Below are 22,804 nucleotides of genomic sequence, written 5' to 3'. Positions count from 1 at the left end.
TAAAAGTACATAAATGCATCCTACTGTCATGTGTAACTAATTAAAACAAATAAAAAAATTATAAAAAACAAATAGCACTGAATGTGTTGGTGCATGCCTGTAATCCCAGCAGATAGGTAGGCTGAGGTAGGAGCATCATAAATTCAAAACTAGGGCTGGGGTTGTGGCTCAGTGGTACAGCACTTGCCTAGCATGTGTGAGACACTGGGTTCAATCCTCAGCACCACATAAAAATAAATTAAAATTTAAAAATAAAGGTGTTTTGTCCATCTAAAGCTAAAAAAAATAAATTCAAAACTAGCCTCAGCAACTTAGCGAGGCCCTAAGCAATTTAACAAGACCCTGTCTCAAAAATAAATAAATAAAAAGGGGTGGGGATGTGGCTCAGGGGTTATACACACCTGGGTTCAATTCCTGGCAAAACCTCCCCAAATGTTGCATATTAGCATAGCAAAATAATCATCAATTCTTGAAGAATTTTTGATACACATTTATTTTTTAAAATTTATTGGTGCTGGGGATCAAACCCAGGAATGCCAGATAAGTCCTTTACCACTGAGCCACATTCCCAGCCCAAGAAATCTTGATAAAATGTGTTAGTAAATCAATGTGTAAAAATGTCTTTATTATAAACTAAGAATAGCCAAAGCATACTGAACAATATAAATGACACTGATGGCATCAAAATACCTGATCTCAAATTGTGCTACAGAGCTATAGGTAACAAAAACAACATGTTATTGGCATAAAAAGTCACGAAAACCAATGAAATGGAAGACAAAAAGACAATTTTGCATAGGTACAGTCCTTTGATTCTTGTCAAAAGTACAAAAACCAGATATTGGAGAAAAGTAGCATTTTTAACAAATGTTGCTGAGAAAACTGAATTTCCATACGTAGAAAAATGAAATTATATCCCTATCTCTCATCTGCACAAAAATCAATTAACAGTGGATCAAAACCCCAGGAATTAGACCAGAAACACTACAAGTGCTAGAAGAAAACATAGGGTCAACACTCCAACATATTGGCTCAGGCACGGACTTCCTTAATAAGACTCCTAAAGCTCGGGAAATAAAACCAAGAATCAAATACATCAAATAAATCAAGTAAATCAAATAAAACCATGAAGTAGAACAGTATTAAATTACAAAGCTTCTGCACAGCAAAGGAAACAAGAGCATGAAGAGAGAGCCAACAGATGGGAGAAGATCTTTGCTAGTTAATCTTCCAACTGGAGATTAATATCCAGATACAGAAAAGAATTTAACACCATTCCCCAAATAACTAAATCCATAAATGGACAGTTGAACTAAACATCTCTCAAATGAAGAAAGTTATAAATATATGAAAACAATACATATATGAAAAAATATTCAATATCTGCAGTAATCAGGGAAATGTAAATCAAAACTACACTGGGATTTCATCTCATTCCAGTTAGCATGGCAACCATCAAGAACACAAATAACAATAAATGCTGGTTAGGATGTGGGAGAAAAGGTATACTCATGCATTGTTGATGGGACTGCAAATTAGTGCAATCACTTTACAGAGCAGTATATAGATTCTATTTTAAAAAATTTTTATTATGGTTTTTTTGGTTGATTTGTAAGTTATATTTTTTTTAGCAGCTTCTTTTTTTAGCAGCTTCTTTTTTAAGAGAGAGAGAGAGAGAGGGAGAATTTTGACATTTATTTTTTAGTTTTCGGCAGACACAACATGTTTGTTTGTATGTGGTGCTGAGGATTGCACCCGGGCCGCATGCATGCCAGGCGAGTGCACTACCGCTTGAGCCACATCCCCAGCCCCTGTAAGTTATTTTTGAACGTTTATTTTAATTATTTATTTTTATATGGTGCTCAGAATCAAACCCAGGGCCTTGCACATGCTAGGCAAGTGCTCTGCCGCTGAGCCACAACCCTAGCCCCAGTATATAGATTCTTAAAGAGACCATGAATGGAACCACCATTTGACCCAGCCATCCCAATTTTTGATATGTATCCAAAAACAAAAGAAAAAAAACAACCCTAAAATCAGCACATCACAGTGATACATGCATGTCAATGTTTATAGCAGTGTAATTCACAATAGCTAAGTTATAAAACCAGCCTAGGTGTCCCTCAATAGACAATTGGTAAACAAAAATGTGGTATATATACACAATGGAGTTTGACTCAGCCATAAAGATGATAAAATTATGTCATTTACTGGTAAATAGATGAGACTGGAGAATATTATGCTGAGTGAAATAAGCCAGATTTAGAAAGTCAAGGATTGAGGGCTGGGGATGTGGCTCAAGCGGTGGCAGCGCTCGCCTGGCATGCGTGCGGCCTGGTTGGATCCTCATCACCACATACAAACAAGGATGTTGTGCCTGCCAAAAACTAAAAAAATTTAAAATGTTGAAGAATTCTGTCTCTCTCTTAAAAAAAAAAAAAAAAAAAAAAAGTCAAGGATCGAATGTTCTCATGCAGAAACTAGAGAGAAATAAGCAATTTAAAAAGGGGTTTGTGGGACTCTCATGAAAATAGAAGGGAGAACAATGGAGAGAAAGGTGATTCAGACAAAGGGAGGAGGGATGGAAATGGGAAAAAGAGTGGCATGTATGAATGTATCACAATGAGTTCCACTTTTATGTATATATAACTCCAGCGTACTAATTAAAAAACATAGAGGGAAGACCAACAGAGAAGAGGAAGGGGCTTAGGGGAGGGTATAGAACTGGGGACCTGAAATGGAGCAAATTATGTGCATTTATGAATATGCCAAAACGAACCCCACATTTATGTGTAACTATGATTTAAGATACATATATATTTTTTCTAGACTTTATTTTAATTTTTTAGTTGTAGTTGGACACAATACGTTTATTTTATTTATTTATTTTTATGTGGTGCTGAGGACCGAACCCACCGCGGTGCACATGCTAGGAGAGCGTTCTACCGCTGAGCCACATCCCCAGCCCCAAATATATATATAAATCTTTATTATGGCTGGGGATGTAACTCATTGGTGGAATTTGTGCTTAAAATGCAAAAGTCCTGGGTTCCATTTCCAACACCAAAAAAAAAAAAAAAAAAAAAAAAGAAAAGAAAAGAAAAGAAAGAAAAAGAAAAAGGAAAAATATCTTTGTTAACTCTACAAATGCTACCCACTGAAAACCACAGCCAAATGGCATTGCAGGAGAAATTCTAGAATTTTTGCTGAATAAATAAAGACTGCCTGATCTATCCAAATGGGAGGCCCCGGATCATCTGCTAAGACCTGAATAATAAAAATATATTTGAAGAAGAAACAATTCAAGGTTCCTAATATATATAACTTCGAAAAGTAAAGCAATAGACAGGGTTTAGCAGGTATCCAGATAAGGAAATAGTTAAACGACCCAGTGTATGGAGGGCACCGACTATTCCATTGATTGACAGATTTGCCAATGTGATATCATTCGAAGGGCTCTAGAGACGTGGGGGGCGGGGTTCCGTCCTATTCCGCCGTCCCCACCCCCGCGGGGGCTCGTCCCGCTGTACCCGCCTAGGGCCGCGTTCTAACAGCCTGTGACCCCGCCTTGCTTCCGCCCTCGAGTCCCTCCGCGAGCCGACGTCGGGGGCCCTTCCCCGTGCACGCGGGACTAAACCAGAATCCCGGCCTTATCAGGTTCAGTTGGTCGGAGGCCCAAGGCTACGAGCCCCGCCCGCCTGCCCCGCCCGAGGCCGGGCGGAGGTGACGTCAGCGACCCAGCTCCCTTTTCCTGACGCAATCTCCGCGCGACCCGGATCCTTCCGGCTTCCCCAGTTTTGGGGGACGTCCAGGTCCGGGTCAGTTCCGCGGAGGAAGGTGGAAGGAGTTGTTGCAGGACCGAGTTGGCCTAGGCAGCGAAGGGACCTCGGCGCAAAGGCTGGTCCTCAGCCAGCGTCCAGCGGGGCCGAGACGGCGGTCGTGCTGTGGGCCGGGGAAGTGACGTGAGCCTGCGTCCCGGGTATCTCATCTGCTGCTGTCCTCTCCAGTAGCTCCCTTTGTAAATTTTATTTTTCGAAAGAAAAGGACTTTCCGCTGTTAGAGTCGTGTTGACGTCGCGGTGTCCTCCCGCCTCTTGGACCTAGCGACTGCTGCGAGTCGGGGTGAGCCCTGCGAGAAAACTGGTTCGGGGCTGAGGCTGTAGCTGGGTGGCGGAGTGCTTGCTCAGGTCCAGAGCGTGGGTTCCACGCCATGCCCCGGGCGCGAGGTGGCGAAGTTTCCTGAGGACCTTCTTCCCCCCTCTTAGGCAATTCAGTGTTTCAAATGAGAGTGTGCTACCTTTGCGCATCAGATAGTTACCTTTTCATACTCTACTTTGTTAGAAAGGTGAAGGTAGTTTCTTAGGTGCCGAAGGTGTGCCTAGTTTTGTATGTGAACACGAACGTTTGTAGAACACAAGCCTTTTTATAAACAAAACCACGAATTTACAGGCATTCCCTTCATCCGAACTTCCTAGGGCTGTACATCCATCCCCACAGAATTTAAGAACCGTGCCTACAGTAAGGAAGGAGGCTTTATGGCACTAGGAATAGTTTATCTTTGACAAGATAGTTGGACTAAAAATACATAAACAAATGTAATAAGAAACCTTGGATTTTAGATTCAACAATATCCAAAACCGAACAATGTGACTAAATTAACATTCGATTGAGTAGATATTAGACAATACTATGTATATTAATTTTCTTTTTGTGGATTTGTGTGTGATGAGGATTGAACCCAGGGCCTGGTGCATGCATTTTACCAATGACATATTCATCCAGCCCACTATTCATTTTCTTGAATAGAAAAACTACTATTGTGGATTTAATCCCTTTTTTTTAGGAGATGCATTACCAAGTATTTAATGTTCCAATATCATCATTTTTACAGTTTATTTTCAAAAGGCTTGCTTTCAAATACAATAAAATGTGGGGGGGGAAAAGAAAACATGAAAAAAATGCTAAAAATTAGTGGACCTATTTGTTATGATTTAGATATGAGGTGTTCCCCCAAAAGCCCATGTCTGAGACAATACAAGAAAATTCACAAGTGAAATGACTGGGCTGTGAGAGCCTTAAATCAAGTCAGTGAATGGTGGTGATAAGTAGGCAGGTAGGGTAGGCTGGAAGCAATAATAGGTAATTGGTAGCATGTCTTTTGGGTCTATATTTTGTCCCTGGTGAGCAGAGCTCTCTCTGCTTCCTGATTGCCATGACTTGAGGTGCTTTCCTCTTCCACACCCTTCTGCTATGGTGCTCTGCCTCACTTTGTGCCAAAGCAGCAGAGTCAGCCACCTATGGACTGAGACCTCTGAAACCATGAGCACCAAATAAACTTTTACTCCTCCACATATTTCTTATTGGATCTTTTGATCATAGTGGCGAAAAGCTGACACAAACACTACCATAGTGTGTGCATATTATATGTTATGTTCAAATGACCTGTTAGTAGCTTCACATTTTTTCCAAAGAAAAATGTGGGGAAAATATACTTCGTCCTTTATAATAAACTGGTGAATGTGTTTCCCTGAATTCTGTGAGAGGCTCAAGCAAATTAATTGAACTTGAGGAGGGGTTTATGGGAACCCTGATTATAGCTAGTAAGAAGCACAGGCAATTAAAGGTGTTGGGGTGGGAGTGGGCAGAGGGTGTTGCTCAATGGTTGAGTGCTTACCTAGCGTGCAGGAGGCTCTGAGTTCAATCCCCAGTACCAAAATAAATTTAGTAAATAGATAAGTAAAGGCAGTTTTAGGGACTGAGCCCTCAACCTGTGGGATCTAATACTATCTCCAGGTAGACAGTGTCAGAACTGAATTGAATTGGAGGACTGTTGCAGAAGGAATTATTTGCTATGTGTGAGGAATATTCCAACACATCTGGTTTCAGAAGTGATCTGTGTTGTGAGAGTATTTGGAGAAGAAATTGAATTTGGGTTGGTTGGTGTTTCTTATACATGTACACAGTCCGCTCTTCATTTCTGGACCTCAGAAAGCCTAGACACTCAATAAGACTTCTCCCTGATTAGATCAAGTCCACTAGGATATTTTTCCCATTGATAAACAAAACTCACTGGGGACTTTAACTATATTTACATAATCCCTGCACATTTACCATATTTCTGTTAGAAACAGGTTAGAGGGTTAGTTAACATAAGGGGATTATCCAGGAGGGTGTCTACCAGAAGGTGGAGATCGCTGGGTCATATAATCATGCCTCCTGGGGAAAGCAGTCCCAAATAGGGGCAGAAATCTCCAAAGTGTTCCTTGTTATTGGGATTGGAAGCAAAATTTCTGTTAATAGAGCCATTTCTACCCTTATTCATCAATCTTGGGCCCATGTAATCTGGTTGTGGGGGAGATAGTACCAGGTAAGACTCTAATTCAAAGCACTGTGTCCTATGAGACAGAATGCCACCCTTTCTTAAAGTTGTCTCACAGCAGGCCCTGCAGCTGAGTTTTCGGGAAGGCATTCCCCCTCTCATTTAGATCAGCTACTTCTCAATAATGGGGTATGTGTTAAGACTAGTTGATTGCAGAGACTACTCCCATTGTTGCACTAATCTGCACTGGAATGGTTTCTCTAGCCAGTGCCATGTGAGTGCTGTCACTGTGGCTAAAGTATTTTGTGAGCCCATGGATGGTGGTGCCACCTGAAGTGTAACCAGCAGAGAGTTGATGTGGCCCTGTGATGTTGATGTCTAAGTGCTAACACTTGATTTCTGCTGCTCTGGGTTTTGACTTTTGCCATTGGAGTAGAGGAACTCTATGTGCATTTCAGTGATGGTATCAGAACATGAATATCTGTCATAAATTTTTTTGTTATCTCCATAAAGAGAGTATTGTCTTCTGGATGATCAACATAGATTAGGGTAAGGGTGGGAGGGGTGTGGAAATCAGCTGGCAAATTCAGTAGAACTTTCTTGTTTCTAGGATCCCTTCTGTCACATTATGCCAGGGAAGTTCTGGCATATCAGCGTTGAATCCAAGTTTTAGTCGCCTAGCTAATTTAGCTGTTAAAGTCGTACCCAGGGCAACCCCTCTTGGGGTCCTCCTCCTGCCCCTGCAGGAGTTTTTTCTATCTTCACACTTAAATAAATCCTATTCCTTTAAAAAAAAAAAAAATGTCGCACTGAGGCAAGAGGTTTTGCAAGTTTGAGGCCAACCTTAACCACATAGGAAGACCCTAAGCAATTTAGACCCTGTCTCAAAAAATAAAAAGGGCTGAGGTTGTGGCTCAGGAGTTAAACACCCCTGGGTTCAATCCCCAGTACAAAAACAAACAAAAAATAAATAAATATACAATTCAAGGGCTGAGGCTTAGCTCAGTGGTATTAGAGTGCTTGCCTAGCATGTGTAAGGCCCTGAATTCCATCTCCAGCACTGCAAGGAAAAAAATAAATAAATTTTAATTCTTTTCCATCATACTAGCTTCAAATAAAATGAGCATTAACACATGTGATGAGTCAGTACATTGTGGTGCTCTAGACCTTGCAGGTCTAGACCAACTTCTAATCGTCCTGGAATGTGACAGCAACCTCAGGAGATCAGGACCACTTTAGCTACAGTTGGACCCTGGTTCACCACTTCCTAAATGGGTGATATGGAACAAATCCTTTTATTGTCTGAATCTAGTTTTTTCCAGCATTAAATAGGGATTTGATATGGTTGGAAAGATACATAAGTCAGTCTGTCTCCCCTGTGCCCTCGCGCGTTTCTCTCTCTCTCTCCCTCTCTCTCTCCCTCCCTCTCTCCCTCTCCCTCTCTCCCTCTCTCCCTCTACACACACACACACACACACACACACACACACACACACGTGGGTGTTATTAATACTTATGTTAACAGGTTACACTGTATTTAGTGGCTTTCTTTATATCATCTGTGGCGAGTAAGCCAATGTTTGATGACAAATGATGAAGTACTGCTCTATAAGGAAGAATGGAGATTTCCCTTATCCTCCAAGATTCATAAGCTGCCTGTAGTGGTCTTGGCATCTAGGAAAACAGTGTTCCAGAAAACTTTGCCTTCATCCTCACAAAATGATGGTTATTGATTGGCCCCTGACCAGTCCTGTTAATGTTCTTTTATAGAGATTCTGCTTTATATCCACCTTGTGTAACAGAGCCCATTGGCCCAGGCCTGAGCAGCCACACCACCCAGCTTTTTATTTTTTGTTGTTTTGGAGATGCCAAAGTGGGCTAGATAATACTGTTGTGCACATGAGCCTCCTGGTGTATGTGCTGCATGATATCCTTGAGAATTTTCATCATGGATAAATGAAGACAATTTCTCTGAATTTAAGTTGCTTACCTGTAAAATGAAATATCGTACTTTTTGTAATGGGCGGTACCACTCACCATCCCTTTTTCTAGCTCTAGGTGAGTCAGGACTGCTCTAGCATTCTATGATAGTAGTACACACGAGAGACAGAGAGAGAGAGAGAGAGAGAGAGAGAGCGCGAGCGCGAGCGCGAGCTTTTCAAATGTGCAGGATTACATGGCAGTTTCATGGTAGGATGGAATGGCTTCTAGGCATGTAAGTGTAGGAATTAGGGTAGTACCGGTTCTCATGCCTTCTTTCTTTTCCAGGAGCAGTTCTTTTCAGGGATCCATTCAGCCTACTTGAAGAAAAGATAAAAGCAGAAAAGATGGCAGACTGCCTGTTAAACTATTACCAGGTATGCAGAAACTGTCCAACAGAATGACATGCTTGCCTCTACCAGGCACATTTTCTTCTAGACAGACTTACCTCCACAACTATTTAAAGTCAGTAGAGCCTCAATCAAATAAGTCCCCAGATGAATTTACAGGAATGGTGTCTTCTTATCAATGAGATGTTATCTGAAAATCATCCCAATATTTCAGTAATTACTAAGCAATGATGACACTAATGGTGACAAGGGTATGGTGTGATTCTTCTTTTGCCAAGTACTCTGCCAGGTGTTAAGAAAGAAAAAAGTGTCCTTTTCCATAAAAGACTATTCATTTGTCCTGTTTATCAAGCATATGATAGGAGTATACTTTAATAGAAGGAAATAAGGGGCTGGGGATGTGGCTCAAGCGGTAGCGTGCTCACCTGGCATGCATGCAGCCCGGGTTCGATCCTCAGCACCACATACAAACAAAAATGTTGTGTCTGCCGAAAAACTAAAAAATAAATATTAAAAAAAAAAATTCTAAAAAAAAAAAAAATAGAAGGAAATAAGAGAAGAGCTTCTAGTCTAAGTGTGGTGCGATAAATTCATTTTTCAGTAGAGCCATAAAAGCCATATGATTCAGGAGATGGGCAGTAAGTGCATGTGGATAGAGAAAGAGTTCCTGGGACCATTGAACTTTGCAATAGACAGTGAAAACCATCAGATCCTTGCATAGGCATTGGCCTTACTTCCTCGTTCTTTAGTCAACATCGATAGAGATATTACTATTGTAACTTATTACTCAGGCTGCCATGTGTTTAACAATTTAGGACTTGGTGACCTTTGAGGATGTGGCTGTGAACTTCACTCAAGAAGAGTGGATTTTATTGGATCAAACTCACAGAGACCTATACAGAGATGTGATGCTGGAGAACTACCAGAACCTGGTCTCGTTGGGTAAGACTGCCATCATTCCTGTAGCTCTTAGGGAAGAAATGGATGTACTGTCCTTAAAGTACTACACAATCAGTGATCTCAACACCAAATACATTGGGAAACAATAGGAACATAGTCTTTACCCTAATTCAGTGGTCCCCCTTTATCCATGGGGGATATGTCTCAAGATCCCCAGTGGAGTTCTGAAACCAAACTCATACAAATTCAAAATAATATTTTAAGATGTGACAGTGAAAGTAGCATGTATTTCTTTTTCCTTCCTCACAGTTTCACAGGTTGAAGATTCCTTCTTATGTAGATATTAGAAACCTTAGCATATGATATTTTTTCTTTTCCTTATTAAGCCAAGACCTTTCAACTTTTAGATTAAATGGAGCACTGTGGCTTCTCTTTGGCATGTTCAAATTGTCATCATAATTATAGTCTGCTTTGGGTCCATTATTATTAGGTAAGACAAGGGTTATTTACACAAAAGCACTGCTACACTGTGACAGTCAACTTGATAAGTGAGATGGCTTCTTAAAGACTAATGGGCAGGTAGCATACAAAGTATGGCTGTGATGGATAAAGGGATAATTCATATCCCATGGATAGGACAGAATAGAATATTGTGAGCTTTCATAAGCTACTCAGAACATTGTGTGATTTAAAACTTCCAAATTGTTTATTTTTGGAATTTACTACTTAATATTTATGGACCTTAGTTGATGGTAGGTAACTAAAACTGCAGAAAGCAAAACCATGATCTAACATGGTGGTTCTCAAAATGTGGTCCAAGATGAACAAATCACTGTGATCCTGTTAGAAATGTAAATTAGGGCTGGGGATGTGGCTCAAGCGGTAGCGTGCTTGCCTGGCATGCATGCGGCCCGAGTTCGATCCTCAGCACCACGTACAAAGATGTTGTGTCCACCAAGAACTAAAAAATAAATATTAAAAAAAAAATTCTCTCTCTCTCTCCCCCACTCTCTCTTAAAAAAAAAAGAAAGAAAGAAAGAAAGAAAGAAATGTAAATTATCAGTTTCTTCCTTTGACATACTGAATCAGAAATTCCAGATAGATCCCTGTCAGTGCATGTTAGCAAGCCACCCATTTGTATCTGATGCATTATAATTTGTGATTCCTGGTATAGTTTTTCCCCAGAAAAACAAGGATCTTTTTGTTTCACTTTACTTTCTGTTTGATTTAGTATTAGTGTTTTGTTTGTTAGCATTAATTTGGGTCTTCAGAATTCCAAGATAACTAATCATTTTGGGGTACAGAAGGAGGTGATACTTGCATACTTCACTCTTTTGAAATAATTCTTCTGCTTTCATTAGAAACAGTATGATTAGAACTATACTGTTTTATCATCTGTTGCATGAACCTATTTCATGAATATCTTTCCCCATGTACAGGATGTGAACCCACCAAACCCAGTCTCATCTCATGGTTAGAACAAGAAGAGGATATGCAGACAGGAGATCTCCAAGGTGAGTGAGTCTGGAGGGCAACTGTGATCAAGGAGAAGTTTATTGAGTTTGGAAGGATCATGAAACTTTTTAAGGTGTACTTGATTTAAGAAGGTTCAGGACATTACTCTGAGAAGGTAGAAAATCTCAGCTTCTCATACCCTGTCTACTCAGACTTTCCTGTGATCTCCAAAATGAACTGTTGTCTTTTTTTTAAATCACTTTTTCATTTGTTTTTTTGTCTAGATCTTTTCTTCTTTTCATGCTTGATAATATTATTCTTGTTTACCATCAGTTCTAATTTTTAAAGAATCAGTTTATAATAAACTATTTAAGACTATGATCCACAGCTTTACTGTTGCCAAATTTGATCTAGTTAAAATGCTCAAACATTGCTTTTTTTTCCCCCATATTTTTTTTCTTTATCTTTTTTTGTTGTTGATGTTTGGTTTGTTTGGTTTGATTGGTTGGTTTGTTCTTTTGGCTCTAGGGATTGAACCCAGGAATGCAAGGCAAGTGCTGTACTGGTTTCCAACACCAGCCCACTTTTTTTTTTATACCATGTTTAATTTGAAAACAAATACAGTGGCTGGGCATGTGGCACACAAGGCTGAGGCAGGAGGATCACAAGTTCAAAGCCAGCCTCAGCAACTTAGCAAAACCCTGTCTCTAAAGGGCTAGGGATGTGGCTCCAATCCCTGGTACCAAAAAAAAAAAAAAGAAGAAGAAGAAGAAGAAAGAAAAGAAAGAATGATAAAACAAATACATATAAGCCCTATCATTTTTAATTTCTACAATCTACCATTTCTTTTCTCCAAATCTTAAATTTGTCTTCTGATCATATTTAGAATGGAAAATGCACGTTAGCACTGAAGAGGCAGCATTTCAGCAGAATATTTTGAGGGAACAAATTTCCAGTGGGATACAAATGGTAAGATTAACAAAAGATGTTGTTGTTTTCCACACTCAGAGAAGATGTGAATTCTGTTATAGATAGTAACATTCATCCAAGTGGGAGGGAAGCAATATGTCAGGAGAAATACTTTGAATATAATATCAATTTTGAGTATAATATCAATAGTATCCCAAACTATTGTAAAGCCAGTTCCTTCAGGGATCCCACAAGTACACAGTCCCACATATCTTGGAATTCTGGACATGGGAGTTTTTAAAGCAATTATCTTAATCTTTTTAACATTAGAACAGATATCACAGGATTTTAGTCCTATTGTTCCTTCATTGAGTACTATAGAATTCACATGGCAATAACTATATGAAAGAATGAAAAGGGTGAAATTTATAATAACCCTCTAAATACATTCTTTATTTATCATTCAATCATTTGTCAATAGGGAGAAGGTTGCAGTATTAGTGAATCCTCATTTATCATACTTGAAAAAGATGGGGAATTCTCTTATAGAAAATCTGTATCAATGAGACTTGTTTTTTTTGTTTCTGTGGTGCTGGGAATCAAACCAAGACCTTGAGCTAGGCAAGCCTTCTACCACTGAGCTGCATCCCTGGCCCAAGAGATGCTTGAGAGAAATAACATTTACCCTAGCAGGGGAAATGTCTCTAAAGGGATTCTGAGATCCTGAATGTGATGAATTTAGGATACCCTAATCCAGGTTCAAAACCTGGAGCTTCAGAGTTCTTAGAAGTACACTTTCCCACATATAAAGTTGGCTACTGAGATTCTTAAAAGAATTTTATGAAAATGTACAGGAATTATCCTAAGACTAAAATAGATGGTTCAGAATCCTTGCAGTATTCCTTCATTCAATTTGAGAGAAGTTCACAGAGTAGGAATTCTATACATGTAATAAAAACAGTAAGAATCAGTTATGTTTTATTTTTGCTTTCAGATAGGTAAAATCCATTTCATTTGAAAAAAATCTTTAACCATATTTCATCCCTTATCAGCAGGTGGGAAACCAAAGTGCAGGGGAACTCTGTAACTATCTGCAATATGGAGAAATCTTCAGTGAACACTCATATTTCAAGACACACATGAAAATTCAAAATTCAAGGAACCCTTGTGACTCTAATCAGTATGGAAGGTATTTTCCTATTCCTCACAAAACCTCTACTGAACAGATACTCTCTGCATTGAGTCAGTGTGAAAGAGCTTTTAGCCTGACTCCAAATGATGTTTACCAGAAAACCATCATACAGGACAAATCCTTTGAATGCAATGACTATGCCTTCCTCAATCAGCCATACTTTCAGGCTCATTTGAGAAATCACAATGGAGAAAAACTCTTTGAATTGAAGCAGTATGCAGGAGATTTTACATTTCCCACAAGTGGAACTGTGCCTATTCAAATGTATACCATAAAAGCCTATGAGTGTAAAGTTTGTGGGAAAGTATTTGGATATTCTTCAAACCTAAATAGTCACATGCGAACCCACACTGGCGAAAAACCCTATGAATGTAAGGTTTGTGGAAAAGTATTTGGTTATTCTTCAAATCTTAACAGTCACATGCGAACCCACACAGGGGAGAAACTCTATGAATGTAAGGAATGTAGGAAGTCCTTCACTACTTCTTCAAGCCTAACTGAACATTTCAGAATTCATACTGGAGAGAAACCCTATAAATGTAAAGAATGTGGAAAAGCCTTCACTAAACGCTCAGGCCTTACCACACACGTACAAACACACACTGGAGAGAAGCCCTATGTATGTAAGGCATGTGGGAAAGCCTTTACTGCCGCTTCAAACCTAACTGAACATTTAAGAATTCATACTGGAGAGAAACCCTATCAATGTGAGGAATGCGGTAAAGCCTTCCATGCTTCTTCCTACCTGCGTAAACATGTAAGAACTCACACTGGAGAGAAGCCCTATGAATGTGAAAAATGCGGGAAAGCCTTCCATGCTTCCTCATACTTACGGAAACATGTAAGAACTCACACTGGAGAGAGACCTTATCAATGTAGAGAATGTGGGAAAGCCTACAAAAGGTGTTACTTGCTAACTGAACATTTAAAAACTCACACGGTGGAGAAGCCCTTTGAATGTAAGTTATGTGGAAAATCCTTTAGAAGTTCTGCTTGCCGTAATAAACACATTCGAATTCATACTGGAGTAAAACCTTATAAATGTAAATACTGTGGGAAAGCTTTCACTGTTTCCTCAAGTCTAGCTGAACATGTAAGAACTCACACTGGAGAGAGGCCCTATGAATGTAAGGAATGTGGGAAAGCCTTCACAACTTCCTCATGTCTCATTGTGCACATAAGAACCCACACTGGAGAGAAACCTTATGAATGTAAGGAATGTGGGAAAGCCTACAAAAGGTGTTATCTGCTGACTGAACATGTAAAAACTCACACAGGGGAAAAGCCCTTTCAATGTAAGGTATGTGGAAAATTTTTTGGAAATTCCTCATGTCTTAATAAGCACATTCGAATTCATACTGGAATAAAACCATATAAATGTAAGTATTGTGGGAAAGCCTTCACCGTTTCTTCAAGCCTAGCTGAACATGTAAGAACTCACACAGGGGAGAAACCCTATGAATGTAAGGAATGTGGGAAATCCTTCACTACATCCTCAAACCTATATCACCATGTAAGAATTCACACTAGGGAGAAGCCCTGTAAATATCAGGAATGTGAGAACACCTATAATAGGCTTTATTTGCTAACAGAACATTTAATAACTCAAACTGAACAGAAATCCTTTGAATGGAAGGAATGCCAAAAATCCTTTAGGAGTTCTTCACGTCTTAATCATCACACTGGAATTTTTACTGATGAAAAACCTTATTAATGTGAAGAATGTGGAACAGCCCTCAATTATGCCAGTTTACTTCAAAGGATTGAAAGACCTCTATTCTCAAGATGCCCCATGAATTTAAGAATTGTGTTAGAATCATTGGAATCTGATCATGATGCAGTATTGTGAGAACTCATCCTGGAGCCATATAATGTAACAAACATGAAAATTCTAATTCTCAGGGACCTATTAAATATATAGGCTCTTCCAGTGGAGAGAAAACACTGTTGATGTATGATATGTGGAAAAGTTGTAATTGTTAAATATTTTGATGTTCATTAGACCTCACAGTAGAGAAAAACTTTATTGTAAAGGCAAGGAAGGATGCAAAGTCAATTTTTTTACATATTATCCTTCAGCCTTTAAAAACGGTGATTCACACACAAGAAAAAGTAAATGTTTAGATATGGAAATTGCATCCCCACCCCTGAAATCTTGTATGTTGACAGATATACCACCTTCTGAATGATTCTTTACGTTTATTTTGAATATTTATGAGTCCACCTTGATCATTCCTGGTGGGATATATCTGTTTTTTGAATAGCAAAACCATTCCAGTCAAGGTGCTAGACTTTTCAGGTGGCATCTAGCCAAAAATGAGCCTTTTGGAAACAAAAGTATCCTATACTATTTGTTTATTTGTTGTTCCTGGGATTGAACTCAGGGCCTCACACATGCCAAGTGTATACTCTACCACTGAGTTGCACCCCCAGCAGAAATCCTATTTTAGCATTGAAGATTCTCTCATCATGCTTTTAAACATGGTTCACTAATAGTAACTCACACTAGCCAAAGTTAGACTATAATATAGCTCTCAATGTTGTTCAAATGCTCTTGCTCCTCTCTTACCTAATTTTTTATTCATATTAAAAAGGGGCATGTGGAAAAAAGGTTGAGTGAATAGCTGGTAGTGTGACAGACCTCAGTTTCATGGCTGTGGAAGGAGAGCCAGATCCTTGAACCTGAGAATAGGAATTCCTTTAACTCAGGGAGGGAGGGAGGGAGAGACCTAGATTTTCTTTTTCTTTATAGATTCACTCCATGATTGGAAAATAAATCATATTCCTGAGTCAAACAACAGCTTGGACTGACAACTAGACCTTCTGGATTTGCCCTTTCATATAAGATGAAAAATAGCAAGAACTCTGGACATGGCTGGTATCATGTTCTGCTATGCTGGAAATCATCACTGACTTTGAATATGGCCTTTCACAGACCAACTCAACCAGATTTCAGTCTGAGTGACACAACATTTATATATGCTGGAGCAACTTTGGATTCTGACATGTGCTGCCATCAGGGCTGCAGCCCTTTCTTTGGCTTTTAATCCATCCAGTGTAGAGGTATTCCAAATCACACTAAACAATAATCCTGAACAGAAGAGACCTGTGCACTTTCGTGTTCCATGTGTTTCTTGTGAGGAGTGGTAATGGAATGATTCTCTTGTGGGTGTGAGTGTTACTGTTAGGCACAATTGTTATTGCCATTACCTATTGGCAATGACAATAAAGGTGATCACATCAATCTGGGCTGCCTTGTGTGGGTGGTTATGGCTCATGAATTTGCCTTAGACGCCATCTTACTGACTGAAATGAGACCTGAAGGTCCCTCTGGAACTCATTGATAGTTGCCTGATGATGAGCACATGTGGGTGATGGGTGAAGTCACTAGTGCAGGTTGGCCTCATCCTTCAGTCTGGACTCCAAGTGACAGTATCATTAACAAATGACAGTATAGTGTTCACAGCCCAGACATTGCCCTGCCTGAGAAACTCACTGCTGGTGAAGACATCACCTCACCCAAACACCTCGCCACTGGGGAGGACTTCCTCCTCTGCACTGGAGATGAGTTCAGATTCACCAGAACCTTCTTTGTAGCAATGCCTGTGCGCTGGTGCTCCTCAAGCACAAATTGCACATAAAACATTTGCTTTTCTTAATTTGATATTTGGGGTTTGATTGGTGTGCCCGAGCTTGCTGTCAGCTTAGCCTGTGACCCTAGTATAATGTTACAGGGTTTGAGTGGGGCGTGCCCATCAAGGATAGTATCCATAAGCCAATCATCTTATGCCTAATGTAACCACACTATGAGGATGTTCTAAATATTGCTATCATCAGGAAGGGTCTTTGTCCCTAGGGGAGGGGGTTTCTAAGTTAGAAGTTCCATGTCGAAGCTCCTGGCTATCAGTTTCCTGGCCTGGCAGCTTGGCATCGCTAACCACAAGTGCTAAGGATGTGGTTTCACTAACGGTTTGCTAGAGCAGAGCATCCCATCCTGCAGGCGTTCCTATCAGGCTTGAACAAGTGTAGATTCTTCAAGCACTCCGAGCTGCTCATAGCTGCTAGCTGTAAACTGAAAGATATTACAACATAATGTCAGTCAAAACATACAGCTCTATACCCCATCCCTTTAGGAAAATCTGATAGAAGATACTGCTACCTCTTAGAGAGATTACTATCTGCAGTTTTGAAAGTTGATAGGAATTTTTTTTTTTTTTTTTTTTTTTTTTTGGTTTCCCAGGAGTCACCTGCTACATGTCAGTCAATGTCATTCACTTGCCTACAATCTCCAGGCAATCCTGTGGTGGCAGTTAAACATAACAGACTGAGAACTAGAATGTGAGGTAGACCAGCCTTTCAGACACAAATAGCATTGCAGAAAGCTTTGAAAATAATTCAAAGTGTAGCTCAGTGGTAGAATACGTGCCTAGAATGTGTGAGGCACTGTGTTCAATTATAAAAATAAATAAAGGCATGCTGTCCAACTACAACTACAATAAAATTTTTAAAACAAAAAACAGTACTATGTGTCATAACAACCAAATGCAGGCAACAATAGATCGCATGTGACTACATACCATCTGGGCTAAGTTTGTAGTAGGCCATGCCATCTAGATTTGTGTAAATCTAAGATATTTGTGAAATGATGAAATTGCCCAAAAGTACAGTTCTCAGAATTCACTCCCATGGCACATGACTATTTGAAAAATAGGCCTGGTGTGATAGCACACACATGTAGTATCAGTGACTCCGAGGCTGAGGTAGGAAGATGGCAAGTTTGAGGCCAGTCTCAGCAAACTAGCAAGACCCTGTCTTAAATAAGTTTTTTTTTTTTTAAGTGCTGAGGATATAGCTTAATGACAGGGTACCCCTGGTTCAATCTCTAGTATCAGAAGAAAAAATTTTCTCAGATTTGGTGAACAACACAGGTATAAGATGTTCAGTGAACACAAAACAAAGAAAACTAATCCCAAAAATGTATGAAAGCTAAAAATAAAAAATCCTGAAAAGAGACTGAGAAAACTCACATGAATGCTTGTAGAAAAATTCCATTTATTTCTCAACTGAAATCATAAATGCCAAGAGGAAATGTGGAAATATTTTTCAAGTACTGAAAAGTACTAGTATCAACCTAGAATGCTATATCAAGCAAAAGTATTCTCTAGTAATGAAAGTGAAATAAATTCTCAGATGAAGTAAGACAGAGTCATTGCCAAAAGCCTGCTTTGAATGAATTGTTAGAAATGCACCTAAGAAAGAAATGAAACTTGAAATATCAGGAATTAAGGGAAAGCTATAGAAATAGTTACCTGGATAAATATGGTATTGTACAACTGAGGTATTTTGGGGGACAATACTGGGGATTGAATTTGGGGTACTCTACCACTGAGTTATACCCCAGCTCCTCATCCTTTGTTTTGTTTTTGAGACAGTTTCTAGATTGACCAGGCTGACCTTGAGCTTGCCATCCTCCTGCTTCTGGCTCCTGAGTAGCTGGGATTACAGGTATGCACCACCACAACTAGTTTCTACTTGAATTTTTTTATAAATGATTGTTGAAAAGAATAAAACATCTTACAGGTATACAGATATTTCAATTTATGTAGATATAAAATACATAAGACAAACACAACATAATAATGAGGGTAAGCCAAGTTGATACCAAGTTTCTGTATTTCATTTAAATGGTAAAATGTCATTCCATGTAACCTAATAATTTATGTATATTTTAATCCCTAAAAAATATGCAGTGGGGGACTAGGGATTTAACTCAGCGAGTACTTGCGTAGCATTCAAGAAGCCCTTGGTCAGATGCCCAGCTCCACCAAAAAGAAGAGAAAGCAATGAGATACAGTAAAAAATACAGGAGATAAATTAGAGTACTAATAAGTGGTTAAATAATTAAAAAGCACAGTAATAAAAGGAAAACAGAAAAATAAAAAAGAGACTATACATAATAATAGAGTTGAATGACGTTTGTAATTTGAACCATTCAATATAAATGATCTAACATGCAAAAAGAAATATGAAGTAGCATGACTAAATTATATGTTGCTTCCAAGAAACTCTTAAAATAAAGTGATGTAAGTACATTAGTAGTAAATGGCTTTGCACCCTTAGTGTCCACATCTGGAGGGCTATGGTAAACAGGCATCTGGGGCATAGGCTTATGTGGCAGTTTGCACAAAAGTTACTATGCTGACATGCAGCATTCATTCTGGGATGCTCAGTGCATGTATCCTGGAGACATTGAAAACAATCTGTTAAGCTGGTTGACACATGTAACTGAGATGTCCCTCTTTTAATGGACATCCTTTCAGTGTTAGATGTTCAAATTAGGAGGGCCAGAGAAGGAAATGCCGGGGTCAAAGCTCAAAATCCTCTAGTGCTCTTGTTTGGATAGGATATGTATTTTTCAAGTATTCATGCATTGGACCTTGGTCCTAAGTATGGAGGTGTTAAGAGGTGGTGAGACAGGTGTAGGTGGCACATACCTATATTCCCAGTTACTTGGGAGGCTAAGCAGGAGGATTGCAAATTTGAAGCTAGCCTGGGCAACTTAGTGAGCCCCTATCTCAAAATTAAAAAAAAATAAATAAATAAAGGTCTGTGGATGGAATTCAGAGGTAGAATGCTTGTCTATGTGTGCAAGGCCCTAAGTTCAATCCCTAGTAACACACACGTGTGGTAGGATTTTAAAGTGGAACCTAGTTGAAGGTCCCAAGACTGGCCCATTTTTGCTCTCTGGCTTTCTGTCTCACCACATAATCTTCTCACACCTGCTTCCGTCACTGTGATGCCATCTCCCATGGGGTTTTCACTAGAGCTAAGCCAATGCTGGTGCCATGCCCTTGCACATTCAGAACTTGGAACTAGATAAGTCTCTTTATAAAGTATCTATTCTCAGATATTTTGTTATAGTAACAGAAAATTGACTAATCTACATAGGGTCTGTGTTCTGAGCATATAGAATGGGCAAAGAGTCAGAAAATGTTTTTTACCCCCATATGGCTGATTCACTGTGCACCAATTAGATGCAGCAAGAGGATTTCTTTGCTTTTGTTTGTCCCTCCAGTGCCTCCTATACTAACCTGTAAGTGTAAAATATAAGTGAAAAAGAATCCAGTTCATTATTCTATGGTAGGTTTTGAAGGTGAATTTGAAGCTGAGATGAATTAATTTATAATGGCCACAGTCCATGTTTTGGATAGTCAACATCCATATGTATCCTTATATACATATTTGAATTTCCTTATAATATAAAACAATTGTATATTTCTACCTAACAAGAACCAAGGGAAAAAGTTCTTACCCTTCTCTAAAGTGAAATGTGCAGTCCCCCATCAAACACCATACCTTTTCCAAGACTTTCTTGTCACCAGTCTTGTTTCTTCCATATCCTTGTCTATCCAGCCAAACCACTGGCAACAATTCATAAATCAATGTGTATGCTTCTTTGTGGCCATCTCTCTCTCCAGACTTATTGGCTGCTAAATTCAGTAACTGAATTGGGAAAATTTTTCTTTCACTACCGTCTTCATGATCACCTTTCTGTGAGAACATAATTTTAGTTCTCCACTTTCAGGTGGAACTACATATCATGCAGACAACATCTGTAAACCAGGCTTTTTGTCAGCATCAATGGGTAATAAGGAATATCTCAGGAAGTCATAGGCATGGACTGAGGGAGAAGAGGTAGTGTAACGTGTTTGTGTTGAAGAGTATAGATCCCCTGCTCATGCAATTCTCTTTACTTACTGAAGCTGCCTGAGATCAATATCATCTATGTTATTTTTACTTGAGGATACATTTTTTTTTCTGCATGTGCCCATGTGTCTGTCCTATGTCTCAACAGAACATATAACATCCTTTTCTTAATAGGAAGCTCAGTCTGTGCAGCCACTTGATGTCTTATGGTTTGTTCAGTCTCTATTGTATACCAATCATAAGCTATTTCTCAAAAGTAGAATGGTTTCCACTAAAACAGGGCACGTATTTGTTCTATTTGCCAGAAGTCTGTGCTGAGTCTCTTATTAGTGCTTTCTAGAGGCTTCCAACCTCAACCTACTTACCACTGACAGTGAGTATCATTCTGTCTGGTGGATCATTCAGACTTAATGCTTGAGAAATTTGTACTTCAGCCTGGATTTGATGCAGAGTGCTTTCACTGTTGTCCCAATTGAAACTGGAATCCATCTAGGAGGCTCTGAAGATGGGTTAAAGCACATTCATATGGATACATGCTACTGTCTTCAAAATCTGAAAGTTTGGCTGGGGATAGAGTTCAGTGGTAGAGTACTTGCCTAGCATGTGTGAGGCACCGAGTTTGATCCTAAATACTGAAGTGGGAGGAAAACACCCTGAAAGTTCTACCAATGCTGTGCCTCATTGGGGAGCATGTGCCAGACCCTAAAAACATCATTGAGTTAGCTGGCCCCTACAGCTCCATTCTCTGTTTTGTTTGTATCTTATACAGATGTCTCAAGTATTTGGCATTTCCAACTCATGAGATTCAAGCCACATCATAGTCAACAGAGTAGACAGTTTGATGATCTATGCAATGTAAGACCTCTGACATTCTATTAGTGCAGTGGTATACGTTGGATCTGGAATGTACCCCCAAAAGTCCATATGGTAAAGTCTTGGTCACTTCCGAGTTACAACTAGGAGGTGGTGGAACCTTCAAGAGGCGGGTACTAGTGGGAAGCCTTCAGGTTACTGGGGACATGTTCTTTAAGGGGATAGTGGGATCTCAGCTCTGTCCTGTCTTTTACTGTCAGAGCCCGCTGACAATCTGTAATTCCTGGTACAGCAGAGATGCTTAAAGAAAGACACACGCACACACACACATCCAGTAGAAAATGAGCACCATCTTTACTTTCTTCTCTCCTTCTTTTATACAGCATTGTTAATTAAAACAAGGGAAAAGAAAAAACATCCTTTCGGCAGCTTAACCCTTACAAGCATGGATAAACATTCTCAGGAAAACTTTGTTTATGGTCACAGTGCTCAGTATTTCTTATCAATTAACTTGTGGGTAGTTATTCCCAGGCAAACACATACACACACACACACACACACACACACACACACACACACACATATATAAATTTTACTCTTGGCAGAACATTCTTTTATCTTCTTAAGACAGCAACAAGGACACAGTTCAAAGAATTCTTACTTTCTCACAGAACTCCTTATTTTGCTAAGTGCAGCAAAACTTAACTGTTTGTGTGCATGAGCACACATTTTACTTCTTAACCATGAGTTGAGCATATTTTTTTAAAGAGAGAGAGAGAGAGAGAGAGAGAATTTTTAATATTTATTTTTTAGTTTCTGGCGGACACAACATCTTTGTTTGTATGTGGTGCTGAGGATCGAACCTGGGCCTCACGCATGCCAGGCAAGCGCGTTACCACTTGAGCCACATCCCCAGCCCAAGTTGAGCATATTTTGCTCTGCCATGATGTGCCAACTTGTCACAGGTCCAAAGCAACAAGATCAGTCACTTGTGGACTGGAGTCTCCAAAACTGTGAGCCAAAGTAAATATTTTCTCTTTATAAGTTGATTATCTCAGGTACCTGTTATAGCAATGGAATGCTAACATAGGCAGAGAATGGGGGATTAATCCAATTTTATGATAATCTACTTCTCCAAGTTCCAATCTTCTTCCACACAGGTCTGGTTACATACCTATTT

At 39.4% G+C, this 22,804-nt stretch overlaps 1 protein-coding gene across 2 annotated transcripts; it reads left to right on the top strand.

Moving 5' to 3' along the window:
- The first annotated feature begins 3,808 nt into the window (after positions 1 to 3,808).
- Positions 3,809 to 15,768, top strand: LOC143394466 (uncharacterized). 2 transcript variants are annotated; one of them, XM_076849133.2, is made up of 6 exons: positions 3,809 to 4,121; positions 8,593 to 8,675; positions 9,464 to 9,590; positions 10,988 to 11,062; positions 11,890 to 11,972; positions 12,965 to 15,768. In XM_076849133.2, exons 2-6 carry the CDS (start codon positions 8,646 to 8,648, stop codon positions 14,816 to 14,818), a joined length of 2,169 nt encoding a protein of 722 aa, XP_076705248.2. In that variant the 5' UTR covers positions 3,809 to 4,121; positions 8,593 to 8,645; the 3' UTR covers positions 14,819 to 15,768. The 2 variants fall into 2 exon arrangements, with proteins under 2 accessions (XP_076705248.2, XP_076705238.2); XM_076849123.2 differs by having other exon boundaries at positions 8,587 to 8,675.
- The last annotated feature ends 7,036 nt before the right edge of the window (positions 15,769 to 22,804 follow it).

Source organism: Callospermophilus lateralis, chromosome 1, assembly GCF_048772815.1.
Source record: "Callospermophilus lateralis isolate mCalLat2 chromosome 1, mCalLat2.hap1, whole genome shotgun sequence".
Classification (NCBI taxonomy): domain Eukaryota; kingdom Metazoa; phylum Chordata; class Mammalia; order Rodentia; family Sciuridae; genus Callospermophilus; species Callospermophilus lateralis.
This window is presented reverse-complemented; position numbering and strand designations above follow the sequence as displayed.

Bases quoted from the DNA above. Each gene is read 5' to 3' on its own strand.
- LOC143394466 (XM_076849133.2), top strand. From the start codon at position 8,646: ATGGCAGACTGCCTGTTAAACTATTACCAG. The intron at 11,063-11,889 runs GTGAGTGAGTCT...GATCATATTTAG, and splicing joins GCAGACAGGAGATCTCCAAG to AATGGAAAATGCACGTTAGC. The intron at 11,973-12,964 runs GTAAGATTAACA...ATCCCTTATCAG, and splicing joins TTTCCAGTGGGATACAAATG to CAGGTGGGAAACCAAAGTGC.